At 42.3% G+C, this 25656-nt stretch overlaps 1 protein-coding gene across 3 annotated transcripts; it reads left to right on the forward strand.

Moving 5' to 3' along the window:
- The first annotated feature begins 1548 nt into the window (after positions 1-1548).
- On the forward strand, positions 1549-25242 carry LOC135405237 (zinc finger protein 131-like). Of its 3 annotated transcripts, none has more exons than XM_064639908.1 (7): positions 1549-3256; positions 6170-6308; positions 8322-8423; positions 10821-10965; positions 14148-14833; positions 19652-19782; positions 23354-25242. In XM_064639908.1, the coding sequence occupies exons 2-7, from the start codon at positions 6185-6187 to the stop codon at positions 24014-24016; spliced, it is 1851 nt and encodes a 616-aa protein (XP_064495978.1). In that variant the 5' UTR covers positions 1549-3256; positions 6170-6184; the 3' UTR covers positions 24017-25242. The 3 variants fall into 3 exon arrangements, with proteins under 3 accessions (XP_064495978.1, XP_064495977.1, XP_064495976.1); XM_064639907.1 differs by having other exon boundaries at positions 1549-2797; XM_064639906.1 differs by lacking the exon at positions 1549-3256 and adding an exon at positions 4329-4533.
- The last annotated feature ends 414 nt before the right edge of the window (positions 25243-25656 follow it).

The following is a 25656-nucleotide window of genomic DNA, read 5'->3' on the forward strand; positions in this document are numbered from 1 at the left end:
CTCGATGATTTTTGAGCAGTCTTGGGAATCCAGAGCAGTCTCAGCTGACTGGAAGCTGGTGAATGTTGTCCTGATTTTCAAGAAGGGTAAGGAGGACCCTGGAAACTACAGGCCTGTCAGTCTCACTTCAATGCCTGGTAAAGTTATGCAGAAGATTATTCTGGGAAGTATTGAAAAACACCTGAAAGACAACACATTCGTCAGTCACAGCCAGCATGGCTTCATGAGAGGAAAGTCCTGCTTATCAAACCTGATTTCCTTTTAAGACAAGGTTCCCCATCTGGTTGATCAAGGGAAGCCAGTTGATGTAATCTTTCTGGATTTCATTAAAGCTTTCGATACTGTCTCTCCCAGGATCCTTCTGGACAAACTGTCCAGCTCACAGCTGGATAAACACATCGTGCTGTGGGTGAGCAATTGGCTCATGGGTCAAGCATAAAGGGTAATAGTGAATGGGGTAACATCAGACTGGCGACCTGTCACTACTGGGGTTCCGCAGGGCTCTGTCTTAGGCCCTGTGCTCTTCAACATCTTCATAAATGACTTGGACGCAGGACTGGAAGGGATACTAAGCAAGTTTACAGATGACACAAAACTGGGAGGAGCTGTTGACTCCCTTGAAGGCGGGGAGGCCCTGCAGAGAGACCTCGAAAATTAGAGGGCTGGGCAATCACCAACCATATGAAGTTCAGCAAGGGGAAGTGTCAGATTCTGCACCTGGGATGGGGCAACCCCAGATGTATCAACAGACTGGGGAATGAGAGGCTGGAGAGCAGTGCTGTGGAAAGGGACCTGGGGGTCCTGGTCGATGGCAAGTTGGATATAAGTCAGCAGTGCCCTGGCAGCCAGAAGGGCCAACTGTATCCTGGGGGGCATTGGGCACAGTATTGCCAGCTGGTCAAGGGAGGTAATTGTCCCACTCTGCTCTGCACTGGAGCAGCCTCACCTGGAATATTGTGTGCAGTTTTGGTCACTACAATATAAGAAAGATATTAAGCTGCTAGAGAGTATCCAAAGGAGGGCAACAAAGATGGTGAAGGGCCTTGAGGGGAAGCCATATGAGGAGCGGCTGAGGGCACTTGGTCTGTTCAACCTGGAGAAAAGAAGACTGAGGGGAGACCTCATTGCAGTCTACAACTTCCTTGTGATCTCTTCTCTGTGGGAACCAGTGACAGGACCGGAGGGAATGGCCTGAAGTTGTGTCAGGGAAGGTTTAGGTTGTATATTAGAAAGAGGTTTTTTACCCAGAGGATGTTTGGGCACTGGAACAGGCTCCCCAGGTCAGTGGTCACAGCACCAAGGCTGACAGCTCAAGAAGCATTTGGACAGTACTCTCAGGCTCATTGTGTGACTCTTGGGGACGGTCCTGTGCAGGGCCAGGAGTTGAACTCCATGATCCTTGTGGGTCCCTTCCAACTCAGCAGATTCTGTGATTCTGTGATTTATATTTCAGGCATTTCTATAGAACTTAACATACTGAGCTGATAGCATTTGCAAAGAAAGTACGAAGCCTTCAGCCTTTCCTTTTTACCATAAGGAACCACTGCCTTAAAACAGTGGTCCACACCTTATGTGGACTCAACCATTAAGAGGAAAGGGCATAAAAGTCCCTAGTGAAATGCAGTGACGAAAAAGGCTAAAAAATTTAGATGCTACAGGTGGTAGCATAAAAGAGGAATGAATACAACCACAGTGACATTATAACTGAACTAAAACAAATATGAATTCAAGTGGCATTAAACCACTATGAACATTCATTAACAGAAACTGCAACCTTAGAGATAAGAAATGGCCCGCCTAGAGACAGTGATAAAGATGTGAAGAACCAGAAGACACCAGACCCTACTATTACTACTGGTCTGAACTGTTGCATGACAGGTGGGAAATTAAGATTTTAAGGGTATAATTGCCCAGGGATTTTTTTGTTCAAGGTCCCTCTCGGAAGCATCCAGCTTAAGCTGTAGTGCTACTAATAAAAAGGACTGCATAGAAGAAGCTCCTTTTGGCTTATTGATTCAGCAGAAACCTAGAGTTGAACCCTGTTATGGTGGTTAGCACATGTACTTTCCATAACAGAGTAAGGGCAGTCAAATATTGCCAGCACTTTGTTACAAGTAATCTGCACGTGCTTGTTGGCTCATTTCTGAAACTGGCAAACGTATAGACTTTAAATCTGGGTAAAAACGACGGCGTTTAATCTTATCCTAATGATGAATTCAATTGCATTTTTCTTTTATGTTCAGAAAGCAGCCGTGTCCCTCCCAGGGGCGGAACAGCCGTCCTACCGGGCGGAATGGGCACCCGCCAGGGCTCCCACCGCAGCTCAGGGCCGAGACTGCACGAAATGACCGTCGGAGCCGCCAGTTCTCGCGGCTGCCCCACCCCGCGTGGGCACTGCCTGCTCCCCTGCGGAGAGAACCAGCGACGCGGCGATGTGCCAATCCTGGAGGAAGTAGCCCGCCTGCCCCTCCTCCCCCCAGGCCCGCCCCGGCTGCGGCTTCTCACGGCGGCGTCACCTACCTCCAACGACCGCTCCCTGCCCGCAGCCATACGGTGCTGACACACGCACACATCCCAGACTACAACTCTCAGAATGCTCCGAGCAGTCGAACCGCACCCCACCCCTACCCCCCCGCACGCTGTCGTGTGAAAGGTTGACCCTACCGTCACTTCCGCACGCGGTGCAGGCCAGGAGTGCGAGTAGCGATTGGCCGGCGCCTGTCCCGCTTTTCAGCGTGCTGGGGAGCAGGAAGCGGTAACAGCAGAGAGAGCGCGGCAGGGTGAGGGGCTCCTCACGGTGAGTTACTCAGCGAAACTGCCTCCAGGGTGCAACCCGGCCGGGAATTGAAAAGGAATGTATTTAATGCGCGCTTTGATGACGTAATAACGACTAATGAGGTGGCAGTGTTGCTGAACGTACGGTTCGGGCCAGCAGCGGTCGGGTCCCTTTCTCGGGGGTGCCCTCGTGGGATACTCGCACTTGAAGGCGGTCGCCGTCGCCTGTGCCCGTGTCCGTGCCCGGCAGGCACTCAGCACTGGCTAGGCCTTCCGTCTTCTGCCGCTCCTGGGACTCGGCGGGCACTCATTTGCTTCTCCGCCTGGGGCGGGCTCTGCCGCCGCCTTACGATTGGCGGGGTTCGCGCTGATTACCGCCAGCGCCCGCCAGTGGGGCTATGGCTGACCGCGGGGCTGTGAGTGGCTTTGACGGGGTTGGGCCTCGGCCTCGCTTTCGAGAGCTCCGCGGAAACTCGAGCCGGTGGGTTTTGGCGGCAGGTCGCAGTTCTGCCTTGCAGCCGCTATGGACAACTGGAGGCCTCTCGTGCCCCTTGGCAGTGCCACACCCAGCTTGTGCCCTGCCCTGCTCGTCGGGGCGTGAGTGCCTGGGTCGCTTCAGAGATAGTGAGGCCTTGTATGCGATCGAGAGGGAACTGAGGGGCTGACTCACGTCCTTGCTCTGTGGCTGTTATTTTTGAAGAAAAATGCATAGCAAATTGCAGAAGTAGTTCTCGTGTCTGTGTTATCTTGAAGCAACCACTGCTGTTACCCACCAAACACCCCTCATTCTCCTTTCCTGATGTGGCTACAATGACATGGCAGTGGTTTGGCCAGTGCTCAGTCTGCTGTTCTGTGTTGCCTGCCTTGCCTGCCTGCATTTGTGTATGATCCATGTAGACAAAGAAAACAAATATCTTGTGCCTGAAATAAGAGGAGTTCCTGTTGAAGTTCAGGAGTGTGGAAATAATAAGATGGCTTAATTGAGGTAGATTTATAAGAACAGATCTGCCGATTGCATGTATATTGTGTGAGATGCATCTAGTGTCAGAAATTAATAAAGTCAGTAGTCAACTGAGTCTGCTGAAAAATCCAGGTAAATAACTGAATTAATCCAGTTTTCATCATTCATATATGAGCCTGTCAACTTGGATCACTTCTGTCTGCCTTTCTTGGCTTCTTGGTTTTTTTCTGAGGACTGTGCATTTCACTTCTTGCTCCAAAGTAGTTATGCTCTCATTGAACATGTGCTGTTCTGTTGGGCTTTCTTCTGCAATATCACAGAGTTTAAAATTAGAAGAGTCAAAGGATGCTGCAACTGTATTTAGATGTGTGATAAATTCACACATTTTTACTAGTTTTGTGTTAATTCAGGACAATAAATTACCTATCGTAAGTCGTTTTTTTATTTGTGATTTTTAGTGTTCTGAGAGACTGAAACTTTTTAAAATTTCTTAGATTGGGGAGCTTGCTCTGTTATTTTGGAGGGGGGCGTAAGATCTCCCTATAAACATGCAATTTGGAAGTAAATTCTGGATAGGTGGAAATGATGAGATTTGAGGTTGAAATTTTGATTGGTTTAACTTTTAGGGAATTACGTTTTTAACTGCAAGTCATATATCCTTGTACGACGTGTCAAAAATGGGCAAGAAAAATTAAGCGGTGAAGTAAAATGGCTGACACCTTTCCACACGAGACTATGGAATGATGGATGGAAGAAAGATGCTGATCATCTGTCCTAGACCTATCATTACAGATGAGGTGAAGGCAGCAGCATTCTCTTCCTTCAACCTCACTTTCTCCTTTGCCCTCATGAGATCCTGATATGTATTTCAGCATCTGCCTGGCAAAGCAGTGATAGCAGATAGAACTAAACTTCCATAAGCAATTGCTTCTGCTCTTCTTTTTTCCATCTCTTGGCAAAATGGGACAGTTTTTCTGAGATGCAAAAAAGAGTGTGTTTTGTGGTAAAAATAGGAATTCCACAGTTTCCTTCACTTGATTGTCCGTTAGTCATAAAACAATAACTTTGCTTTTATCATAACCAGGTAATTCTTCTCCACTATGTGTTTGTTGGAAGCGAGGTAGGATTTACGCAGCTGCACAGGGGAGTTAGCAAGCATGGTGGCACCAGCTCAGGACTTTTCAAATCCAATCACGTACAGAAGATCTGCACAAGTTAGGGAGCACCTGCTATCTAGTTTCTTCTAGCACTCTAAAGAAAACTGCTTCTTTGCCACACCAGAATTTTCCATCTCTGTATTCAATGTTTGGCTTGATACTAGCTGCTCCTCTGACTTTCTTCCTTTTGTCCATACTAAGTAAAACAATAAAGGAGTTTGAGACATACCCTTCACTATAAGACTCATTCAAGCCCAATGACCATCTCTCAGAAACCATATGTTCTTCCAAGTGAGTTAGACTATGAAAACAAAGTTTCTGCATTAATGTGACTTTGAAATGTCTTTGCTTTGTCTGTGGCATTCTCAGTGTGAGAGCCATGTGAATGTGGAAGTTGAAGATGAGTGCTGCTGCACAGATCTGAAGTAATTTTGCCCAGAGTTAATTTGTGAAATGCTTTCATTGAAGCACTTGGACTCTCTCCAGAGATTCTTTTGCATCAGCAGCACACCAACATCTGTCTCATCCACAGACACAGACTTCTGCTAAACCTTTTCAGGTTTGAGGATCTCTGCAACTCCCACCCCCAGCTATGTTTGTTGTATAAGTAAGGGAGGAAGAGCCATGAGATTACAAGCATACATATCTCTTAAAAGGTTTGCAAAGAATATTTCACCTTGTAGGGGGAGAAGTGTAAGAAGGCTGGGTAAATAAGAAGCTCTTTGCTCTTGGGTGTGACAACACATTAAATCCCTGGCAACTGCTGTGTACCCAAAAACTGAAAAGTGCTGTTTTATTACTTCCTTATTTAAAGGAAGTAAATGTCTTATGTTTACTAGATACAAAATGTGACAAGTATGAAAATTTCCAGAACCATTCTTTCACAAAGAGGATCGGTAGAATTGCAAGAAGTAACTTTATAAAGATTCTGACATTATGCTGCTGAGATGTAGAATAGTTAGCAGTGGAGATGTTACATCCCTGCAGTATTTGCTTTGAGGGAGGTGGGTCCCTGCTGAATCTGTTGAATGAAGAAATGCACTTTACCCACTTTGACTGCTTTTTCATGTGTATAAATAAGACCATACTTCATTAACCCTGTTTCCTACCTGTCAGCTAAAATCAGGTAAATCTGTCACCAAGACAGTTTGGTGTTCCTATTGGTTTTTTAGTCCCTGAAAAGTGCTAGTTAGTTCATGTTTGTATACTAACCTGACTGTGCATAGTACTTTCTAAGTGGCACAGTATTCTTACTGTCCTACCACATCTTTTGCAGATTAATCCTTTTGCCATGGAAGCCGAAGAAATGATGGAATGTATCCAGGAATTCCCCGAACACTATAAAGTTATTTTGGATAGACTAAATGAACAACGTGAGCAGGACCAGTTTACAGATATCACTCTGATTGTCGATGGTATGTATATGCCTGAGAACCAGTTGGTATCCAGAGAATTCTGAAAGCTGTGCTGGGAAACTGTTGGGTTTGTCACAGGTCAGCTGTCAAACTTGCCTGCTAACAAATTCTTGGCTCTGTATTGGTATGTGAATTGTTTGCAGAGTTTCATTTATTAATCTTGGGCTGAACAGTCTCCAGCAGTGATTAATAATTTTGCTTCTGCTTTTCATATAATCCTAGAATGGTTTGGATTGGAAGGGACCTTAAAGCTCATCTCATTCTATCCTCTGACATGGGCAGGGACACCTTCCACTAGACCAGGTTGCTCCAAGCCCCATCCAACCTGGCTTTGAACACTTCCAGGGATGGGGCAGCCACAGCTTCTCTGGGCAACCTGTGCCAGTGCCTTACCACCCTCACAGGGTAGAATTTCTTTCTAATATCTAATCTAAATCTCCCCTCTTTGAGTTTAAAACCACTCCCCCTTGTCCTATCACTATCTGCCCATGTAAAAAGTCACTCTCTTTTTTATAGACCCCCTTTAGCCACTGGAAGGTGCTCTAAGGTGTCCCTAGTGCCCTCTCTTCTCCAGGCTAAATAGCCCCAGCTCTCTCTCAGCCTGCCTTCATAGGAGAGGTGCTGCAGCCCTCTGATCATCTCTGTGGCCTCCTCTGGACCTGCTATAACAGATCCACATCTTTCCTATGCTGAGGACTCCAGACCTGGATGCAGTGCTCCAGGTGGGGTTTCATGAGAGTGGAGTAGAGGCAGAGAATAGGGAGCCCCTTCCAAACAAGGGGCTAAATATTTTCAGATAGAAACCCACTTTGAAATGGCTGTGCTATATTTAATGTGTTGTCTAAGGATTTCCAAAACATTGTAAAAATATCTTTCCCTAACTGATTGTTTGCATGTAGAGAACTCATACAAATATTGGTTGATTATTTAAAAAAAAAAAAAGGAAAAACATCTTGAAATAAGACTGCCTTCTTGCTTCTCTGGTATCTGCCTACTATTTTAATATAATAGTTTAAATAAGGTAGAACAACTTGCTTTTTCTATGAATTCTAAAGACATAAGTATTAGTGTAAAAGGAAGATGGAGATATAAATACTTATTATTTCATTAGAAAAGGTGGTGTCTAATAGAACACCTAAGATTGCTTCTTATCCCAAACATGTCTTAGAATGAATGAGCACTTCAAGGAAGATAGGCAGTGTCCACTAGGACAGACCTAGCTAAAGAAGTACCACCTGATCCTTAAAAGGATAGCAAGAACTTACTTGAAAGAAAAGGGTCCTACAGAGCCTGGATTAGAAAAAAGTAAGCAAATGAAGAAAACATTACTCTTTAGAATCACTGTAGTTTCACTGACAACGCTTGCACAAAACTTATCCTGAATGTTTGTTCCTGCTCTAGTATTACAAAATCCACATATGGAGCTCAAAACTGTTTTCTTGTGCAGCTGGGTAGTTCTAATCCATGTTGCTTCTTTTACCTCTGTCCCATGGAGCCTTCTGAGTGTTCATGCCCACACCAGGGAGAAGGCAACACAGTGATGAGGAATACACAGTCTAGAAAACAGGAAGAACACAGCAGAACTACTTTGTTCTGCAGGGATCTTTATGCTGGCAGAAGTGATGATTAAATACATCCATATGTAAGAGCAGCAAAAACTAAGGAGAGCTTGGATAAAACCTGAGAGCTGAGCCAAAGACATATGGGAAAAAATTTCAACAGGAATTTCCCACAACTTAAATATCTGAAAAGAGAAAGACTTGAGTGAGTCCTTCGGCTGATTGAATTGCAGAGCTTCAACAAGGTCAGTGATGTCAGCAAGGATCTGCATAAGATGGGACAGGCAGTGGTATCTCATGTTACAAGGAGACATACTAAGTGACTATGTGCTGCTGGAATAGATTTGTAGACTGGGTGATTCTGCAGCTGTTCTTTTCTCTGCATCTGTACTTATTCTGCACTATGAGTAAGGAAGGTGTTATCCTAAACCAAATTTTTTGTCTGTCTTTGTAGGTCACCATTTCAAAGCTCATAAGGCTGTTCTTGCTGCCTGTAGCCAGTTCTTCTACAAATTCTTCCAAGATTTCACTCAGGAGCCCTTGGTGGAAATTGAAGGTAGTCTGATTCATGCAAATAAAAACCTTCAGAGTTGTGTGCCCAAGCTCAAAATGAATGTAGTATTCCTGGTATGGGCTTCAATGCATGCTTGATCATATCAATTAGCTCTCTAAATATCAGCTCTTGAGTTGTTTTGGGGTAGTGTTGTGGTTTAACCCTGGCTGGCAACTAAGCACCATAGAGCCAGGTTTGCTCATTTTCCACCAGTGGAATGGGGGGGAAGAATCAGAAGGGTAAAAGTGAGAAAGTAACTTGTGGGTTGAGATAAAACCAGTTTCATAATTACAAAGAAATAATAACTTTGTAAACATTATAAGTAAAAGAGAAAAGAGAGAGGGAAAAAAACTAAGGAAGAGAAGTGATGCAAATGAAAACAGTTGCTTGCTACCAACTGACCGATGCCCAGCCAAGTCCCCTAGCAGTGGCCCCTCCACCTGCCCCCCCCCCCCAGCTTTATATGCTGAACATGATGTCGTATGGTCTGGAATATCCCTTGGGTCAGTTGGGATCACCTGTTCTGGCTGTGTCTCCTCCCAACCTCCCACGTACCCCCAGCCCCCTCACTGGCAGGGCGGTGTGAGAATCAGAAAAGGCCTTAGCTCTATATAAGCCCTGCTCAGCAGTAACTCAAACATCAGTGTGTTATCAACACTGCTTCATCACAGGAAGGACATCGACCTGTTGGAGCAAGTCCAGAGGAGGCCACCAAGTTCATTAGAGGGATGGAGCACCTCTCCTACAAGGAAAGGCTGAGAGAATTGGGTTTGTTCAGCCTGGAAAAGAGAAGGCTTTGGGGTGAGCTAATTGCAGCCTTCCTGAAGGGAGCCTACAAGAAAGATAGAGAGAGAGACTATTTACAAGGGCCTGGAATGACAGGACAAGGGGCATTGGCTTCAAACTGGCAGACAGTAGGTTTAGATTAGATATTAGGAAGACATTCTTTACTATGAGGGTGGTGAGGCACTGGCACAGTGTTACAACCTGCCCTGCCAGGCAGGAGTAACTTTTGTTTTATTATTATATCCCTAGGTCATCAGTGTTTGCATATATATATATATGACTTCTTTTAGAATAATTTGGTTGCAAAGGAAAACAGGTATGTAGTCATTTTGATTGTAATATAGCCACCCAAGAAAATGTGTAAGGGAAAAGAGAGAAAGAAAGAGAGAAAAGAATAAGAGTTAAAAGAGAGAAAGAAAGAAAGAGAGAGAAGAATAAAAGTTATAGTCACCACTCAAAGGTCTCTGGTGAACTTGGTTGCTGTTGTCACTGGTGTCTGTTGGGGAGTGATGGGGGAGAGAAGCCCACAAAACACAGAATTCGGTGGGTTTATATACCCTGAGAAACCCTCCTGGTCCCACCCCATGTGTATGGGGAGCCGCTTTTGCAGAGGCTGAAAGCACTGGTTTTTGCAGTCATTTAGGCTTGGGGATGGGGGTGCTTCAAAGGCACCCCTACTAAGAGGCCTCCTCTGGGGTAGTGATGGATGTGTGTATACATGGCCCCTTTGACATGGCCTGGCCCATAGGAGATAAATATCACACATCCAGAGAGTGCCACTGGTCTCCTTTAGATAGGCATCACGCCCCCAAGACTTCGCCCCTAGGGCCTCCTCCCCTCAGCCTTATCTTCAGTCCCCTGGAAGGGGGCTTGCACAGCTCACTCCAGTAGCAATGTTTTAAGGCAATTTAAAAAGTCCAGTTCCTCACACACAGATTGCCCAGAGAAGTTGTAGACTCTTCATTCCTGGAAGTGTCCAAGGCCAGGTTGGATGGGGCTTGGAGCAACCTAGTCTAGTGAAAGGTGTCCCTGCCCATGGCAGGGGGTTTGAACTAGATGATTTTTAAGATCCTTTCCAACCCAAACCATTCTATCATTCTATGATTCAGCACAAATCCAAAACATAGCCCCATGCTAGCTACTATGAAGAAATTTAACTCTGTCCCAACCCAAACCAGTACAGGTAGTTATTGCCACTGAAAAAGACTTCCTCTGAAGAAAAATTGAAAAGATACCTTGGCTGTGGTGCAAGAACAGGATAGATGTGGAGCAATACCTGCCTGGTAGGCAAGGAGCAATTTCCTGGAGCAATTCAGCTTCTGGTAGCTTGCTGCTCAGAGCTCTCTTGAGAGAGATCATATTTTTATGTTTAAATATGTACTTTTTATTATTTTATACAAGTAGCTTTTTGTCCATCTTATTCTTCTTTTTATCTTTGTCATGGAATGACTCTGTAGTTCTTCCAGATTCATGTGTTTCTATGGTAGACTTTTTATTCAAATGTGAGTCTTTCAAGGGTGACATCATGAAACTGGCTCTTGGAGTGCTGTGAGCAGGCAAGTGTGCAAGACTGAGGAATTGCTAAGAGAGGCTGTTTTTCTTGCTTGTAAACAGGTGTAAGTAACATGGCATTTCGCCACCTAATTGAGTTCACCTATACAGCAAAACTAATGGTCCAAGGTGAGGAAGAAGCAAATGATGTTTGGAAAGCAGCTGAGTATCTACAGATGTTAGAAGCGATCAAAGCACTTGAAATCAGGTAAACACATAAGCCTCTTTTTCTTCCCAACACTGAAATGGAGAATCTTAAGAATCCTTTTACGAGAGCTGACTGCCAGTATTTTGCAGTGCTCTTCTTTATCCTGGAACCTCCTAAACCTCTGTGGTATTGTATACTCTTGTACTATAAGATATGGGTCAGAATTATACAGGCTAAAAAAATGAATGTCACATTCTTTGGGCTGGAACTTGATGACAAGTGACATGGATGTAAATGTTGCAGACATTGTAGGGCTGTGACTTCGTGATAACTAATACCAGGCCTCTGTACTATCTGACTGCCCACACCTGATTGCCAGCTGGCTGTACAGTGGCGATGTCTCTCAGGTAATTAGACCACATTAACAAGTTTGCACTGGTGTTTTGATTTCATGCAGGTTTCTGGTTTCAAGAGAATAGGAAGTGATTTTAAAACTTCTTGTTGCAAAATTAGTGTCTCAAACTTCTTGAAAAATGTAATTAATTGGTTTCATATGGGATCAGTACTTAATCAAATGTTGCTGTAGCACCTTTTATCCAGTACTGTACAAGAAACAGTACAAGGAACTGCAATCCATTACCAAACTCCAACCTGAGAAAAGCAGGTGCCATTCCCATCATGCTGTTTTTCTTCCCCTTCCTTCCCTTTCCCAAAGTGCTGTCATGTTCTCATTCCTTCCATATGCTACACTGTTCTTCTGTCATGAAGCAGAGGGAGGGGCAATAAATGCCTCCCAGCATTATGGTTATCTTTGTTTTCTCTTCTAAATATTCTGAAAGGTCTTTGTGTTCAGGTTAAGGAAAGACTTGTTTCTTCTTTATCTCCCCATAGGCACACTAAGCTAAGGAGAGTGGCACTGACACAGAGTTCTTCTAGGAGCCAAACAAACAAAACCTCCATGACATGGTACCCTGGAAACTTGGTTTTCAACATCAGTGTTTTTTTGGGTTTTTTTGAATCAAGTTATTCTGTTGATTGGTAGCAGAGCTGAATAAGTATGTTGGGGTTTTTTAAGAAGAAAGATAGGATTGTGCATTTCTAGTTCTACAACTCCACCAACACCCTTTTTTGACATTATTAAGATTAAACATGGTATTGTTGCCTTAAGATAACGGGAGCCAAAAATAGACTCACCAGGCAATCATTAGTAGAGATAAGGTAGAGAGCAGTTTTAATAGAAGGCCTTCAACCACAGGGAGTACAGAGATGCGCGCACCACGTGTCCAGGGGTTACACAATTTATAGTACAGTCCATCCAATCCCAGATCTATCCGCCCCCCAGTTCTGCCCCCCTGGAAATTGAGTCAGGGGTCCTGAGACCCCCCCTTCCTCATCTTCCTCTTCGTCACAGCACGTCCAGTCCTTGGAGCTCCTCCAAGGTTCTGGGTTTTGAAGGTTGCTTTGTCTATTGGTGTATCTTCTTGTTCAAGCCACAGTGCAAATGTTCTTAAACAGAATGAAGGCCTACCTTGAGGGAAGTCTAAACAAACTAAAGGAATTTAGAAAGTTTGATATGAAATGGGGTAATAGGGTTGGGGTATGTGTAAACTACTGTGCTAAAGTGTGACAGACTACAGCTACTTCTAAAATCTACAAAAAGCTAAAAATCAAAAAAATCCATAGGCATCAGTATCACCAAAAGAACTTTTTTTTTCATTCAGGGAAAAGCAGACCTTTGCTGTCTGCTTGAGAAATTTCAGGCACTTGAAATTGAAAACCTATGTTCTAATTGGTATCACTGTGAGTCTGTGTACACTGGTAGAGCTGTTGAACCAGGATTCAGATCAGTCCATCAAGCTAAACTGTCTAGTCTGCAATTAATTCCCACTACTGTTTAATGTTATGCAGTTTGTTCGTTATGCATCACTTGTAGATGCTGTAATTCTTACGTTACAAGGAAATAAATGTTTGGCTTAACACATACATGTTGAAGCCAGTTTATTCTTAGAGTTATTTCAATTGTTCATAGATTTTTGGTCAGGTGTTTTTGGTTAGAAAAACAAACTTGAGTACTACCTGTCAGTCTCAGTTTTCTCCTTCACAGTAGGAAGGGGACAAATTGCAATACAGTGCCTCTATCTGAGCTTTGACTGAAAGGGGTAAGCTTCAGAAACTTCAGCTAAAGTAGAGGTTATTATAGAACTAACCATTTGTGTAATGCATCAGAGTTGCACAGCACATAATCTAGACTTGAAAGAAAAGAACCAATTGTTATTCCTTGAAGTACAGTGTGTTGTATGTGTTCAGTTTCACACCTGAGCCACATAATGTACTCAAGGACAGTAGTCTCCTCTTTTTATCAGGCTGCAAAGGAAGATAAAAGCACAAATTACTCTTGTAAGTCTGATTTGAGTGGAAGGTAGCCACTCATTTTCAAAACTGATAATCAGTAGTAAAACCTCCAGCATTTAAGTGCTGTGGATAATCATGAGTGTGTGACTTGAAAGCATTGGCCCACTTAGCTCTGTCTGTGTTTGAGATGGGATGCTATCTCTGACATCTTGGAGGAAGAGGGTTGTGTGTTTATGGTGCAAGGAAAAGAGGAACAGAGCAAAGGACTGTGTTTAAGCCTAGATAAATTAAACTAAAATACTCCTTCCGCATCCCAGTGGCTTTTTTCTGTTTTATTACAATTGTTAGCTGTGTGTTTTCTTGAAGTACAAGATGTTATAATAATCATTGTGTGAAGTCACAGCTGTAGTGTTTTCTAAGAAGCTGTAAGTGCTGCAGGCAATTGCATGCACTCCAGAGCTTGAGGTGAATAGTGTAGGAAGAACTTTAATCTTATTTCTGGGTAGGCAGGCCAAAGAACTCCTTCCTTTGGAGAAGTTTTCTTTCCAAGTACAGAATTTCACAAGTTTCTTAGATACACCTATGTCATTAGGCTAACTGGCCTTTCTTCTTGAATAGGTGCTTTGTATCATTCAAGTGGAGCTATTTAAAACACTTGAATAACCCTGTGTTAAAGGCTCCACAGCTTTAACTGTGCTGTTCTACAGCTCAAAGGTGTATAGATAAAGGACAAATTAGCTTCTGAAATGGGTGCAGGTTATGTGGTCATTCATAATTCAGCTTCTTTGAGAAACAGCTAGCTAGTATTTAATGCAGAAGCTCAGCATCAGGCAGGAATTGTTATGTAAGTGCTTATAGATCTTAACTATGTTTATGGAAATGTTTTGCAGGAACAGAGAAAATTCATCACCATTAGAATCAAATCAAAGGCAAGATAAAAATAAAGCAAAAAAGAGGAAGATAGCTGAAACCTCTAATGTTATCACAGAAACACTGCCATCTGCAGAATCAGAGCCTGTTGAAATTGAGGTTGAGATTGCTGAAGGGATGATTGAAGTAGAAGATAACAGCATTGAAACACTTGAAGTAGCTTCTGAAGAGCAATCTATAAAGTACATACATACAATGGGTACATCAGATGAATCTGCTTTGGCTCTTTTGGCTGATATCACCAGTAAGTATCGTCAAGGAGAGACAAAATGCCAGATCCAAGAAGAAGGTGGCAGTGCAACTGATCCCTTGTGCAAACAGGTAGAAGATATTGAAATTGTGGAACTTCAGCTGTCCCACGTGAAGAATTTATTCCACTGTGAAAAATGTAACCGTTCATTTAAATTGTTTTACCATTTTAAGGAACACATGAAAACACACTCTGCTGAGAGTTACAAGTGTGACATATGCAATAAAAGGTACCTACGAGAGAGTGCTTTGAAACAACACCTCACCTGTTACCACCTTGATGAAGGTGGTGCTAGCAAGAAGCAAAGACCTGGCAAAAAAATACATATATGCCAGTACTGTGATAAGCAGTTTGATCACTTTGGTCATTTTAAAGAGCACCTCCGAAAGCACACAGGTAAGAGCACTGCTATAGTCCTGTACTTGTGGCTTTGGCTCTAGTATTTTGGGGTTTTGCATGTTTTGGGGAAATAAAGAATATGCTGAAGAAAACGCATGAGTCCTGAGTGCTAGAAATACTTGGCTTCTAGTTGCAACTAAACTGCTGGTTTGTTTTTTTTATTTTATTTTTTTGTTTTACAGTGATAAAAACTTTGAGGGATTGAGGTGGTTAAAAATGGATGCCCAAAACCAGAAAGCACTAATGAAGCTTCTCTCTTAAGTCTATTAAATCTTAAAATATTTCTTTCAAAATAATTTCTGAAAGCATGTTTTTTTCTTCAAAAGTACCAAACTGAGGAGCCACTCTTATGTTCACAATTCTACTAGTAAATGTTTCTGTTGAAATATGATCTGAACCATGAGCTTCTCAGTGAAATATACATTTTAAAGGGTTTCTTTAACAGAACTTATGAGCAAATGCCTGTTAATGCATTAGGCATAAAATACCCCCTTGCTCTTGACATCTCATTTATGATTTCATTTTCTTTGTTAATTAACACAGCAAAATATTTCTAGTGACTATAGTAGACTTTTGTTACTGTAAAATCTTTGAAATCTGGACGGTATTTTTTGAGTACAAAATTACTTGTGCTTCTTCTATATAATATGGGAGGTTAAGATGCTATTTCTTCATCTCACTGAAAAGTCTGTACTATCTGAATAGCTACTGAGCATTATATAGATAGCTCTCTGAATGTAAAATACATGTTGTCCTGATCTTTTAGATGTTTTTGTGTAATGTCAGTCATGAATCATCAATAAGAATTTAATAGAAGGTAGCAGTCTTATTTCTTTTGCAGCTTGTTCTTGCGAAAGCCTTTTAATTTCAACTTCTTTGCATCTGTATATGGGACTGCTGAGTATTGATATATAACACTGTATCCAATCTACTCCAAATAGCCTCTTAAAAGTTGCATTTATGAAAACTCTTTGGCAAATCCTTATCCTCTATGAAGCAGGGAGTGTTTCTCCATTATGACCAAGCCAAATACAAGCTACCTGACAAAAGTCTTTTCAGAGAAAAGTTTGTGGAGGATTAACAGAATAAGCTAAATATAGCAGTATGTTGGTTGCTGTTGTGACAAAGGGTTTTGGGGATGAAGCAACTTAGCATATCACAGGAGATGCAGAGTACTTTCTAAATATTTATTGATGCAAGTATCACACATGGAATCTAATTACTTCCAGTTCCAGTGATGTGCTACTCCAAGCAGCCAAATTAATCAGCCCATGTCTGTAAACTCTGTAATTGAACTAATTTGTATGCAGATTATACAAACTTATTGGGAAAAATTAATCAAGGTCTTTGCCATTCTTCATTAATCTAAAATATGTTTCACAGGAAGCATACTTTGAACTGCAAATAACATCTTCCATAGGAGTGAATAAATGGACTCTATTTGCATACCTTGAATAAATGATCCCAAGAAGTTCATTTGATAAATGCCTGCCTTTGTGTTTGTGGGGGAGAAAAAAAGAAAGAAAAAACCCAAAAAAACCCCCAACAAACTTTACTATTTCTTTCTAAACCCAATCTAAATAATGATTTGGCAACTTTATGGTTATGGTTGAATTCCCTAGTATTTCTTACATATTGGGCAAATAAATAAGTCACTGTGTTGTTATGAATGTCTTTGGGTTAAAAAATATTTATTTTGGGCAGTCCCCTTCCTATGGCTGCCGGATTATAAAGGACCAGCACAATATTGGACTATCTTAGATCAGAATTTCTGTCCTGAGAGTTACTTATGATTGGCAAGTGAAATCTCACCTGTTCTCATAAATGAAAAAAAAATTAATTGTTAGATCAGGCCAAGAACCTCCCTCATTAGTCTCATCTAAGTGAGATTGTATAAACTCATAGTTGAATGACACCTGGGGGAAGAGAAGCAAGTTGTCACCTTTAGCAGAGGAGTTTATTCCCCAGCTTGCCAGTGCACATCTCAAGCTAGAGGCAGGCTGATACATTCTCTGTGTTTTCCATTGCTGCTGTGACCAGCACAGCTGAGGTCGCAGCATTGATTTGCACTGTGCAAGAAATCACACAATGGTTTTTTTGGCCTTTGGATATTGCCACTGTTGTTTTTGATTTGTCAGTTTCAGATACTTTGAGCAGAATATGTTGAAGATTGTTGAAGAATTTGATTAAGAATAGAATAAATCAGTCCTTAACGGGGCAGTGCCTTGCTTCAAGTAACTCCTTAAATGTGACTAGATCATGGGGCGGGTGAAGGTTTGTGGTGTGAGTTTTGTTCTGTAGTATTCATAGAATCATAGAATGGTTTGGGTTGAAAGGGACCTTAAAGCTTGTCTCGTTCCACCCCCTGCCACAGGCAGGGACACCTTCCACTAGACCAGGTTGCTCCAAGCCCTGTCCAACCTGGCCTTGAACACTTCCAGGGATGAGACATCCACAGCCTCTCTGGGCAACATGTGCCAGGGCTTCACTACCCTCACGGGGAAGAATTTATTCCTAATATCTAATCTAAACCTACTCTCTGTCAGTTTGAAGCCTTTCCCCCTTCCCAGTGAAGACTGAGGCAAAAAAGTTCTTGAGTACCTCAGCCTTCTCCTCGTCCATTGCTTCCATTTTACCAGTGTTGTTTATTGGGGGGGTAACACCTTTTTTCGCCTTCCATTTTCTAGCTGACATACCTGTAGAAGCCCTTCCTGTTATTCTTTGCATTCCTTGCCAAGTTCAGCTCCAGCTTCACCTTGGCCTTCCTTGACCCCATCCCTACACAGCCAAACTTCATCTCTATACTCTTCCCAGGATACCTGTCCTTGCTTCCACTGCCTGTGCATTTCCTTCTTGCTCTTTAGTTTGACCAACAGGTCCCTACTCAGCTATGCTGGTCTCTTGCCTTCCTTGCCTGATTTCTTGCTCCTGGGGCTTACCTCCTGAGGTATTCTCTTGGATCACCAATGTATTCAGGCCAAGTGCCAGGTCTGCACTTTGGCCACAACAACCCCATGCAGCACTACAGGTTGGAGACAGAGGGGCTGGACAGCAGCCAGGCAGAAAGGGACCTGGGAGTTCTGATTGACAGGAAGCTGAACATGAGCCAGCGTGTGCCCAGGTGGCCAAGGAGGCCAATGGCATCCTGGCCTGTATCAGGAATAGCATGGCCAGCAGGATCAGGGAAGTGATTCTTCCCCTGTACTCAGCACTGGTGAGGCACCACCTGGAGTACTGCGTCCAGTTCTGGGCCTCTCAATTCAGGTAGGATATTGAGGTGCTGGAGCATGTCCAAAGAAGGGCAATGAGGCTGGTGAAGGGACTGGAGCACAAGTCCTATGAGGAGAGACTGAGGTAGCTGGGGTTGTTCAACCTGGAGAAGAGGAGGCTCAGGGGAGACCTCACCACTCTCTAGAACTACCTGAAAGGAGGTTGTAGCAAGGTGGGTATCGGTCTCTTCTCCCAGGCAACCAGCAGTAGGACAAGAGGGCACAGTCTTAAGCTGCACCAGGCAAGGTTTAGGTTGGACATTAGGAAGAAATTCTTCACAGAGAGAGTGATTGGGCATTGGAATGGGCTGCTCAGGCAGGTGGTGGATTCACTGTCCCTGGAGGTTTTTAAGATGAGACTGGATGTGGCACTTAGTGCCATGGTCTAGTAGAGGAGGTGGTGTTGGGTCAAAGGTTGGACTCTATGATCTGAGGTCTTTTCCAATGTAGTTGATTCTGTGATTCTGTATTTGGTTGCTCATGCAATGTCTGATTTTTGATCTACAAGACAGATGGTAGTTCAAGCATCTTCTGCATTACCTGTACAACAGTTTCCAAAAACATAGCCTTTTATAACCATTAAGGGGAATGTTCCCTCCATTTAACATTTTTGCACTTCTGAATGTCTTTATTTCTGAAAATACAGATTTATTTGCTTTCCATCTCAATAGTCAATACTTACTGCATTCATGAAAATGTAGGCTTTTAAACTTAATCTAGCTAGAATAGATTCTTATGTTACTCCCTGAAATGTATCAGCGTCTTCTGGAGTTCATGAAGTAGTTTGTTTCAATAGTGATGTTGGTATCAGTACCTCCACAGATTAATTACCAGACTCAGAAGAAACACATCGTTCCTAATTTTTTTGTACTTTAATTTCCTTGAATTTCATTGTGTTTGTGTATGATAAAATTAGTAAACAGAGACAGCAGTTTTTCTTTGTTACTATTTGATGATGGTAATAATGATATACTACTTCGAATTAAAGTTTTGAGGATTGGTTTGTTTGTTTTAATACCAATGCATTGTTACTTCATGGTCATTCTGTGTCAACTTCTTTTTCTGGAGCTTAGTTTCAGCTCTCTGTCATTGTTCTTGAAAATAAAACTTTGTATTATTTAAATACCTCCTTCGTTAATGTGTCACTTTGTATATACTAATGTTGAGCCTTTAACTTATTATCAGGTGAAAAGAGAGAAATAGCTGCTATTTCTTTAAGATATTTCATCAGAATAATAACCTAACTTTCATAAAAACCTGAATATGCCTTAAATGACACTGGGAATTATATTACATTATTGTGTGTATGGTTTTTGTTTTGATTTGTTTGGTTTATTTTGTTTTGATTTTATAAATGAGAGTTATGACTCCATATTAGGTTTTTGCCATTTTATTTACATAAAGTTTACATAGAATGTCTTTCTTCTGTAGAATAGTCCAGTTGGCCACGTCTTTACAGCATATTTATCAACCTACACAAAAGGAAGAGCTGACCAAAAACTGGCTGGTTTTATACACTTACATATCCTTGTGTCTGTCTTAACAGGTGAAAAACCATTTGAATGTCCAAATTGCCATGAGCGTTTTGCTAGGAATAGTACACTCAAATGTCACCTGACGGCCTGTCAGACTGGAGCTGGAGCTAAAAAGGGAAGAAAGAAGCTGTACGAATGTCAGGTGGGTAATAGGAGTAGCAGAGTCTGAGGCTAGATACCTCCTTCCTGTGCTGAGGGAGTGTGAGAGTACTGAGCAGGAAAGGCAACAAAAGTGGATTTATGTCTCCAAGAACTATTTTTAGTAAAATAAATTATAAAGGTTGCCTTCAAGTACAATATGAGGGTAAATTCTAAGTAGTTCCATTTAAAATATTAAATTACTGATATGGAGCTTCATAATACTTAGTTAATCAGAGAGATTCTTGTGAGTAGGTAAGTGTTCAAATACATCTTACTGATCTTTCTGCTTCCTTTTTAAGGTTCTTGATGAACAGACCTAGGCCTTTCCTGCTTGTGAGCATGCTTCACTAATGTCCAAAATACAAAGTACTATTTTATTTCCTAATTTATTCTTCTTCTCTTTAATACCAATATATTGACTGGCTGTAAAGTCATTTCAACTTATGATGACAATCTGTAATGTCTTTTAAGCAAATATAAATGCTGTAGAGGGATAGGTAGGGTACTTGGTCACTATGCAACTGTCACATGAAAAGCTGTTGTCGTGGGTTTACTCTGGCCGGATTTAAACCCTCACAAAATTGCTAAAAGGTGAGAGAGGTTCACACAGGCGAGACAGACTTGATGTGAGGATAATATTAAAATTTATTGCTAACAGGATAGGGACTAAAAAGTAATAAAATACATAGTATTAAACACACTTCTAACCACCCTTCGGCCCCCTGCATCAATGCAGGAGGAGAACTCTCAGGGCGATAGCTAAAGTCTCTCTTCATCGGGGTGCGAGGGGTCTCTGCACCCCCGATGATCCTTCATGGGCTGCGGGGGGACAACCTGCTCCACCATGATCTTCACCACAGGTTACAGAGAGTTAAAGCTCTGAGTCTTTTCCCTGCTACGTGGGGTCCCTCCCAGGGGAGTAAGTTCTCGGGGGACCCCTCCAAGTCAGGTCCACACCTCCCCCAGGTCGCAGGTTCTGGGGTTAGGCTCAGTCTTTATACCCCAATAGTTTTCATTAAAGTCCTACCCAGAACAACCTGCTTCAACGTGGCTTCTCTCTCTCTCTCTCTCTCTCTCCCCGAGTTGCAAATTCTCTGAAGGACTTCACTCCCTCTTAGTCCTCCCACGGCAGGATAGCAATCCTCCTTCATGGGCTGCAACTGCACCGCAGCAGAGTCCTTCGGCTGGTCCTGTGGCTGCCACCGCCCCTTCGCAGGGGCCCCTCTGCTTGCTCTGAGCCAGATGCTCAGAGCTGCAGCCAGCCTGCTGCCGCCTCTCCCCCGCTGTGGCAGGGGAGGCGGCAAGGCCGTCCGGGAGGCTCCCAAGCAGCTCTTCTCTCGCTCTCTGGAATTTCTTCTGCGCTCTGCTGCACACCTCAGCCGGGGCCCCAGTCCTGGCCCCAGTTGCCCCTCCGCCCACAGCCTCCGCTGCCTGCTCCGGGCTAGCAGCTGCTGCGGACCCAGGGTCATGGCCGCTGCCCCGGCCCATCCTGGGCCAGGGCCGCGGGGCCCAGCCCCCCAGGTTGGACGGCTCCCTCTGCTACTCTCCTGGCTCCAATTTCTTCTGCGCCACAAGCCTTCTCTTCTGTTTTCTTAAATATGTAATTTGCAGAGGTGTTACTAAAGCTTCTAATTGGCTCAGCACCAGGAAGTCCACCCCTGAAATTAACTATCTTCAGCTCCAGAGGGAAAAGAACGAGTAAACTCACAACAGCTGTTTAGAAGAATGTTACTTAGCATTTAAAAGTTGATCCTGAAAAGCTAGAAAATATGAGAGCTGAGGTTGGTTGTAGCATATTTATTTACCATTTTGCTGCCCCACTGCTGTGACAGTCTCAAATAAGGCTCTCACCTTAGTCAGTTCACAGAATTGCTGTGGTTTGAGGTTAAATTGGGTTGTGTAGTAAAGAAAACTGTTGGATATCAGCTTTATTTGTTCAAAAAAAAGAGTGATCTTATTCACAGAAAGTGGCGAATACTGCAGGAGGTGAATAAATTCATTTAATCAAAAGTTTTTCACCAATGCTGTTGCATTGTTTAGTTATGCTATACTGAAGTTAATTCTTGGGAGCATGCTTTTGTCCTAAAGATAAGTTTGTTTTGAACATGAGAACTACTGTATAACACAAAATTGTACCTAGTAGCCTCATTGAAGATACTGTTTTGGTTTTGTGACCCTTCGGTTTAGTTGCTTCACCTCATAGCTTTCTCTGTTACAGATAACTGTAAATGTGGGTTAGTGTTATTTCAGCCTGCAGCAACTACAGGAATTCTTGGATAAATTTTTCTTGAATTTTTTTCTCTTTAGAACTGAATTTTAATAGTGTTAAATAAATAAAATCTTGGTTCACTGAACAAGGAGGAGAAAACAAAATTGCATTTGCTTGATGAGCACTTTTGGTGCTCTTCAGTGTACGCCTTGAGTACTGAATTAGGCTCCACATGGCAAGAACAGTATATTATGTGCCTGGGTATTACTGATAGTCATTACCTTTATGTATGACTAAGTAATTTTGAGTGCTTATCTATAAGGTTAGTATTTTAAGAAGTGTATGTGTTCAGCTTCTTTCTAAAGCATGATCCTAGGGGACACACATACACAAAAAGCATGTCACTAGCATCACAAACATGGTTTTAAGATTTCAACAGCAAAATGGAGATATTCAGCTCCATTACACAGACCTGTTCCTTGAGTTAATCCCTGTTAGATACTCTATCATCCTTCTGTGCTGTTGCTGAAAATTGTGGAGATGGAACATTCTGTTTCAAAATATTTGCCAACAGTGAAATGCATGTTCTTTGCTTCTTTCTGCAGCCAAGAGTGGACAAAGACACCTGACTCCGTTTCTTTACTCCAAGCCTGACTCTACCCCATTCTTCTCTCTCTCTTCTACCCTGGCACCTCATTCATTTCTGCAGTCTTTGTGTATTGTTTTCAGGCTACTTACCTCCGTGCCAGCTGAAGGGAAGCGTGCTCATATGCTTTGTGAAAATAGTATGTCTGCAGTCAAAGCAGTACTTTTAGCTAGAAGAGACTTAAAAAGATGGAGTTTTAAGACATTTCTATCTGCTAAAATCACAAATATTTTTTTTGAAATGGCAAAATGTGAGAGTTTACTCTATCCATGAACAAATGAAAGCTTATAAGGAAATGTTGGCTAGTAGTACTGCATCTAGAACTTCAGTAAAAGGACAGCTTGCATTGCACTTTGATCATAAGATATTATTACATAAATAGCTTTACACTCAAAATTCTAGCACCAGACATTTATTGGGGTGTGAATCTGTATGTGAATTTCACATAAGGTTAAAATAAGAAAGCTTTAAAATGTTGTACTGACTCATATCCTGTGTATGCACAACTCAAAATGGCACACCATGTGTTAAAAATAAATACCAGGTCTTCTGTTCATTTGAAGCTGACTTCTCAGCTTTTACCTCTAACATACATGGTGGGCTTTCTTAATCCAAGTAGCAAGAAGCTACACTATGTGAAGCCATGATCTGAAATAGGCACTATACTTTGTTATATTTCTGTTTGCACTGTTTAACATACTGTATCTTTTGTTTCAGGTTTGTAACAGCGTGTTTAACAGCTGGGATCAGTTTAAAAATCATTTGGTAATACACACTGGTGACAAACCCAACCACTGTACCTTCTGTGATTTGTGGTTTATGCAAGGCAGTGAGCTGAGAAGGCATCTCAAAGACATGCACAATATTTCAGAACGAATAGTGACAGAAGAGGTTCTTCCAGTGGAAGCTATGGAAGCTGAACCAGTAACATCAATGACTATAATAGAACAAGTAGAGCAAGTCCATGTCCTACCAGTAATTCAGGTACAAGTGGATCCTGCACAGGTAACTGTGGAACAGATGCACCGGGATCTCATACAGGATAATCAAGTGAAAGGCACACAGATGGAGGAACTGCAAGAACAGGTGCAAATTAGTTACTTGGAAGTTGAACACATTCAGACTGAACAAAGTGCTGAAGTTCACATGGAGCAGTTACACGTTGGGCATGTAAATCAAATACAGATGAAAGAAGTACAGGCAGAACTTATAGATGGAACAGACCTTGAACAAGTAGAATATGAAAGTGTTGATCAAGGAGAAGCAGAAGAAAATAAAACTAGTCAAGTAGATGATGCAGATATGGAAAATCATGAACAAGCTGAAGACTTAAAAACTCAACAATTAGTGGAAACACAGAATGAAAAGGTAGATGACTAGGACAAATAATCACACTGTGCAGGTTTAGGAATGAAATACCCAATTATTTTTGCTAGCTTTTACATTAATTTTTGAACCAATGGTGGGTGGTCACCTTTTCAATATGCTGTCCTTAGGAAGCTGGACAAGTGGACCAAAGTTAGCTTTCTTCATGTACAACTACACTTCTTTCATGTGAAAAATAACTTTCCCATTCATGTAATGCCATGGAACAGAAACTACCAAAGACACGGACAGCTTTGTGAGGATTTTAATAATGAATAGCTTGTATCACTTACATCATCCCTGGCTATATGTAAGAGTAACTTTACCTCTTTTCCTCTTGCTATAGAAGCAAACTCTTGTTATAGATTTGCGGAGTGTCTGTGGCAGAAGAATCAGTAAAATCTGGTGGGTTCTAATGTAAGTGGCCAATTGGGTACCTGTGAATTTTCTGGGCAGACTGTTTGCTGTTTGCTAACAGCAGTCCCTAACTTTCAGGCTGGGGAAAACACATTGTTGCTGGAGGACTTGGAGCACAAAAATCCTGTGCCTTTTTGTTGTGGTTTAACCCTAGCCAGCCACCCAGCCCCTCACAGCCACTCACTCCCCCACTAGCAGGATCAGGGAGAGAATTGGAAGGGTAAAAGCCAGAAAACTCATGGGTTGAGATAAAGACAGTTTAATAGGGAAAGCAAAAGCCACTCACACAAGCAAAGCAAAACAAGGAATTCATTCAGCCCTTCCCATGGGAATCAGGTGTTCAGCCATCTCCAGGAGAGCAGGGGCCCATCACACATAATGGTGGCTTGGGAAGACAAACACCATCACTCCAAACATCCCCCCCTTCCTCCTTCTTCCCCCCACTTTATATACTGAGCATGATGTCATATGGTCTGGAATATCCCTTGGCTCAGTTGGGGTCACCTGTCCCAACTGTGTCCCCTCCCAACCTCCCACACACCTCCAGTCCCCTCCCCAGCAGGGCCATAGGAGGAGCAGAAAAGGCCTTGGCTCTGTGTAAGCCCTGCTGAGCAATAACAAAAACATCTCTGTATTATCAACCCTGTGTTCAGCACAAATCCAAACACAGTCCCACACCAGCCGCTGGGAAGGAAATTAACTCTACCTCAGCCAAAACCAGCACAACAGTGGTTAAATTTCAACAAAGCTAGGGAGTGTTCAAGATCCTAGTTCAATAAAAGGCGATGTAGGTAATGTTTAGTGCTTTATATCAGCTACTGATTTTTTTTTTCATTAAATTTAGAAGGGGATGAGGGAGGAAACTGATTCTATGTGGAGGCAGCAGGACACTCTAAAAGGGACACTTTAAATTAGGAAAAGCTCAGTAGAATCTGTGGTAAACATGAGTTAGAAGAAAGCTACTAGAAGGCTCTTCTTTTATAAATTGTCATTTTTGAAAATGAATATTTTTAAACATAAATATAGAGAAGGCTTGTCTATATGGTATCAGGTTCCTGATTTTTTTTAATGAAATTCTGACACTTGACACAAAAACATTGTGCTAAAAGTAAAAGCCATGAGTCCTAAAATGTGGATTGAAAAGTAAGAGTGTAAATATTTTAATTAGTATTAGATAATAAAACAATAGCATCCATGAAATATTGCATTATTTGCTTAATCCAATAAATTGGGAACAA

Source organism: Pseudopipra pipra, chromosome W (genome assembly GCF_036250125.1).
Source record: "Pseudopipra pipra isolate bDixPip1 chromosome W, bDixPip1.hap1, whole genome shotgun sequence".
In the NCBI taxonomy this organism is placed as follows: domain Eukaryota; kingdom Metazoa; phylum Chordata; class Aves; order Passeriformes; family Pipridae; genus Pseudopipra; species Pseudopipra pipra.

Coding starts and splice junctions, on each gene's coding strand:
- LOC135405237 (XM_064639906.1), top strand. CDS start 4,477: ATGATGGATGGAAGAAAGATGCTGATCATCTGTCCTAGACCTATCATT. Junction 4,534..6,169: donor GACCTATCATTACAGATGAG/GTGAAGGCAGCA, acceptor CATCTTTTGCAG/ATTAATCCTTTTGCCATGGA. Junction 19,783..23,353: donor AGAAGCTGTACGAATGTCAG/GTGGGTAATAGG, acceptor CTTTTGTTTCAG/GTTTGTAACAGCGTGTTTAA.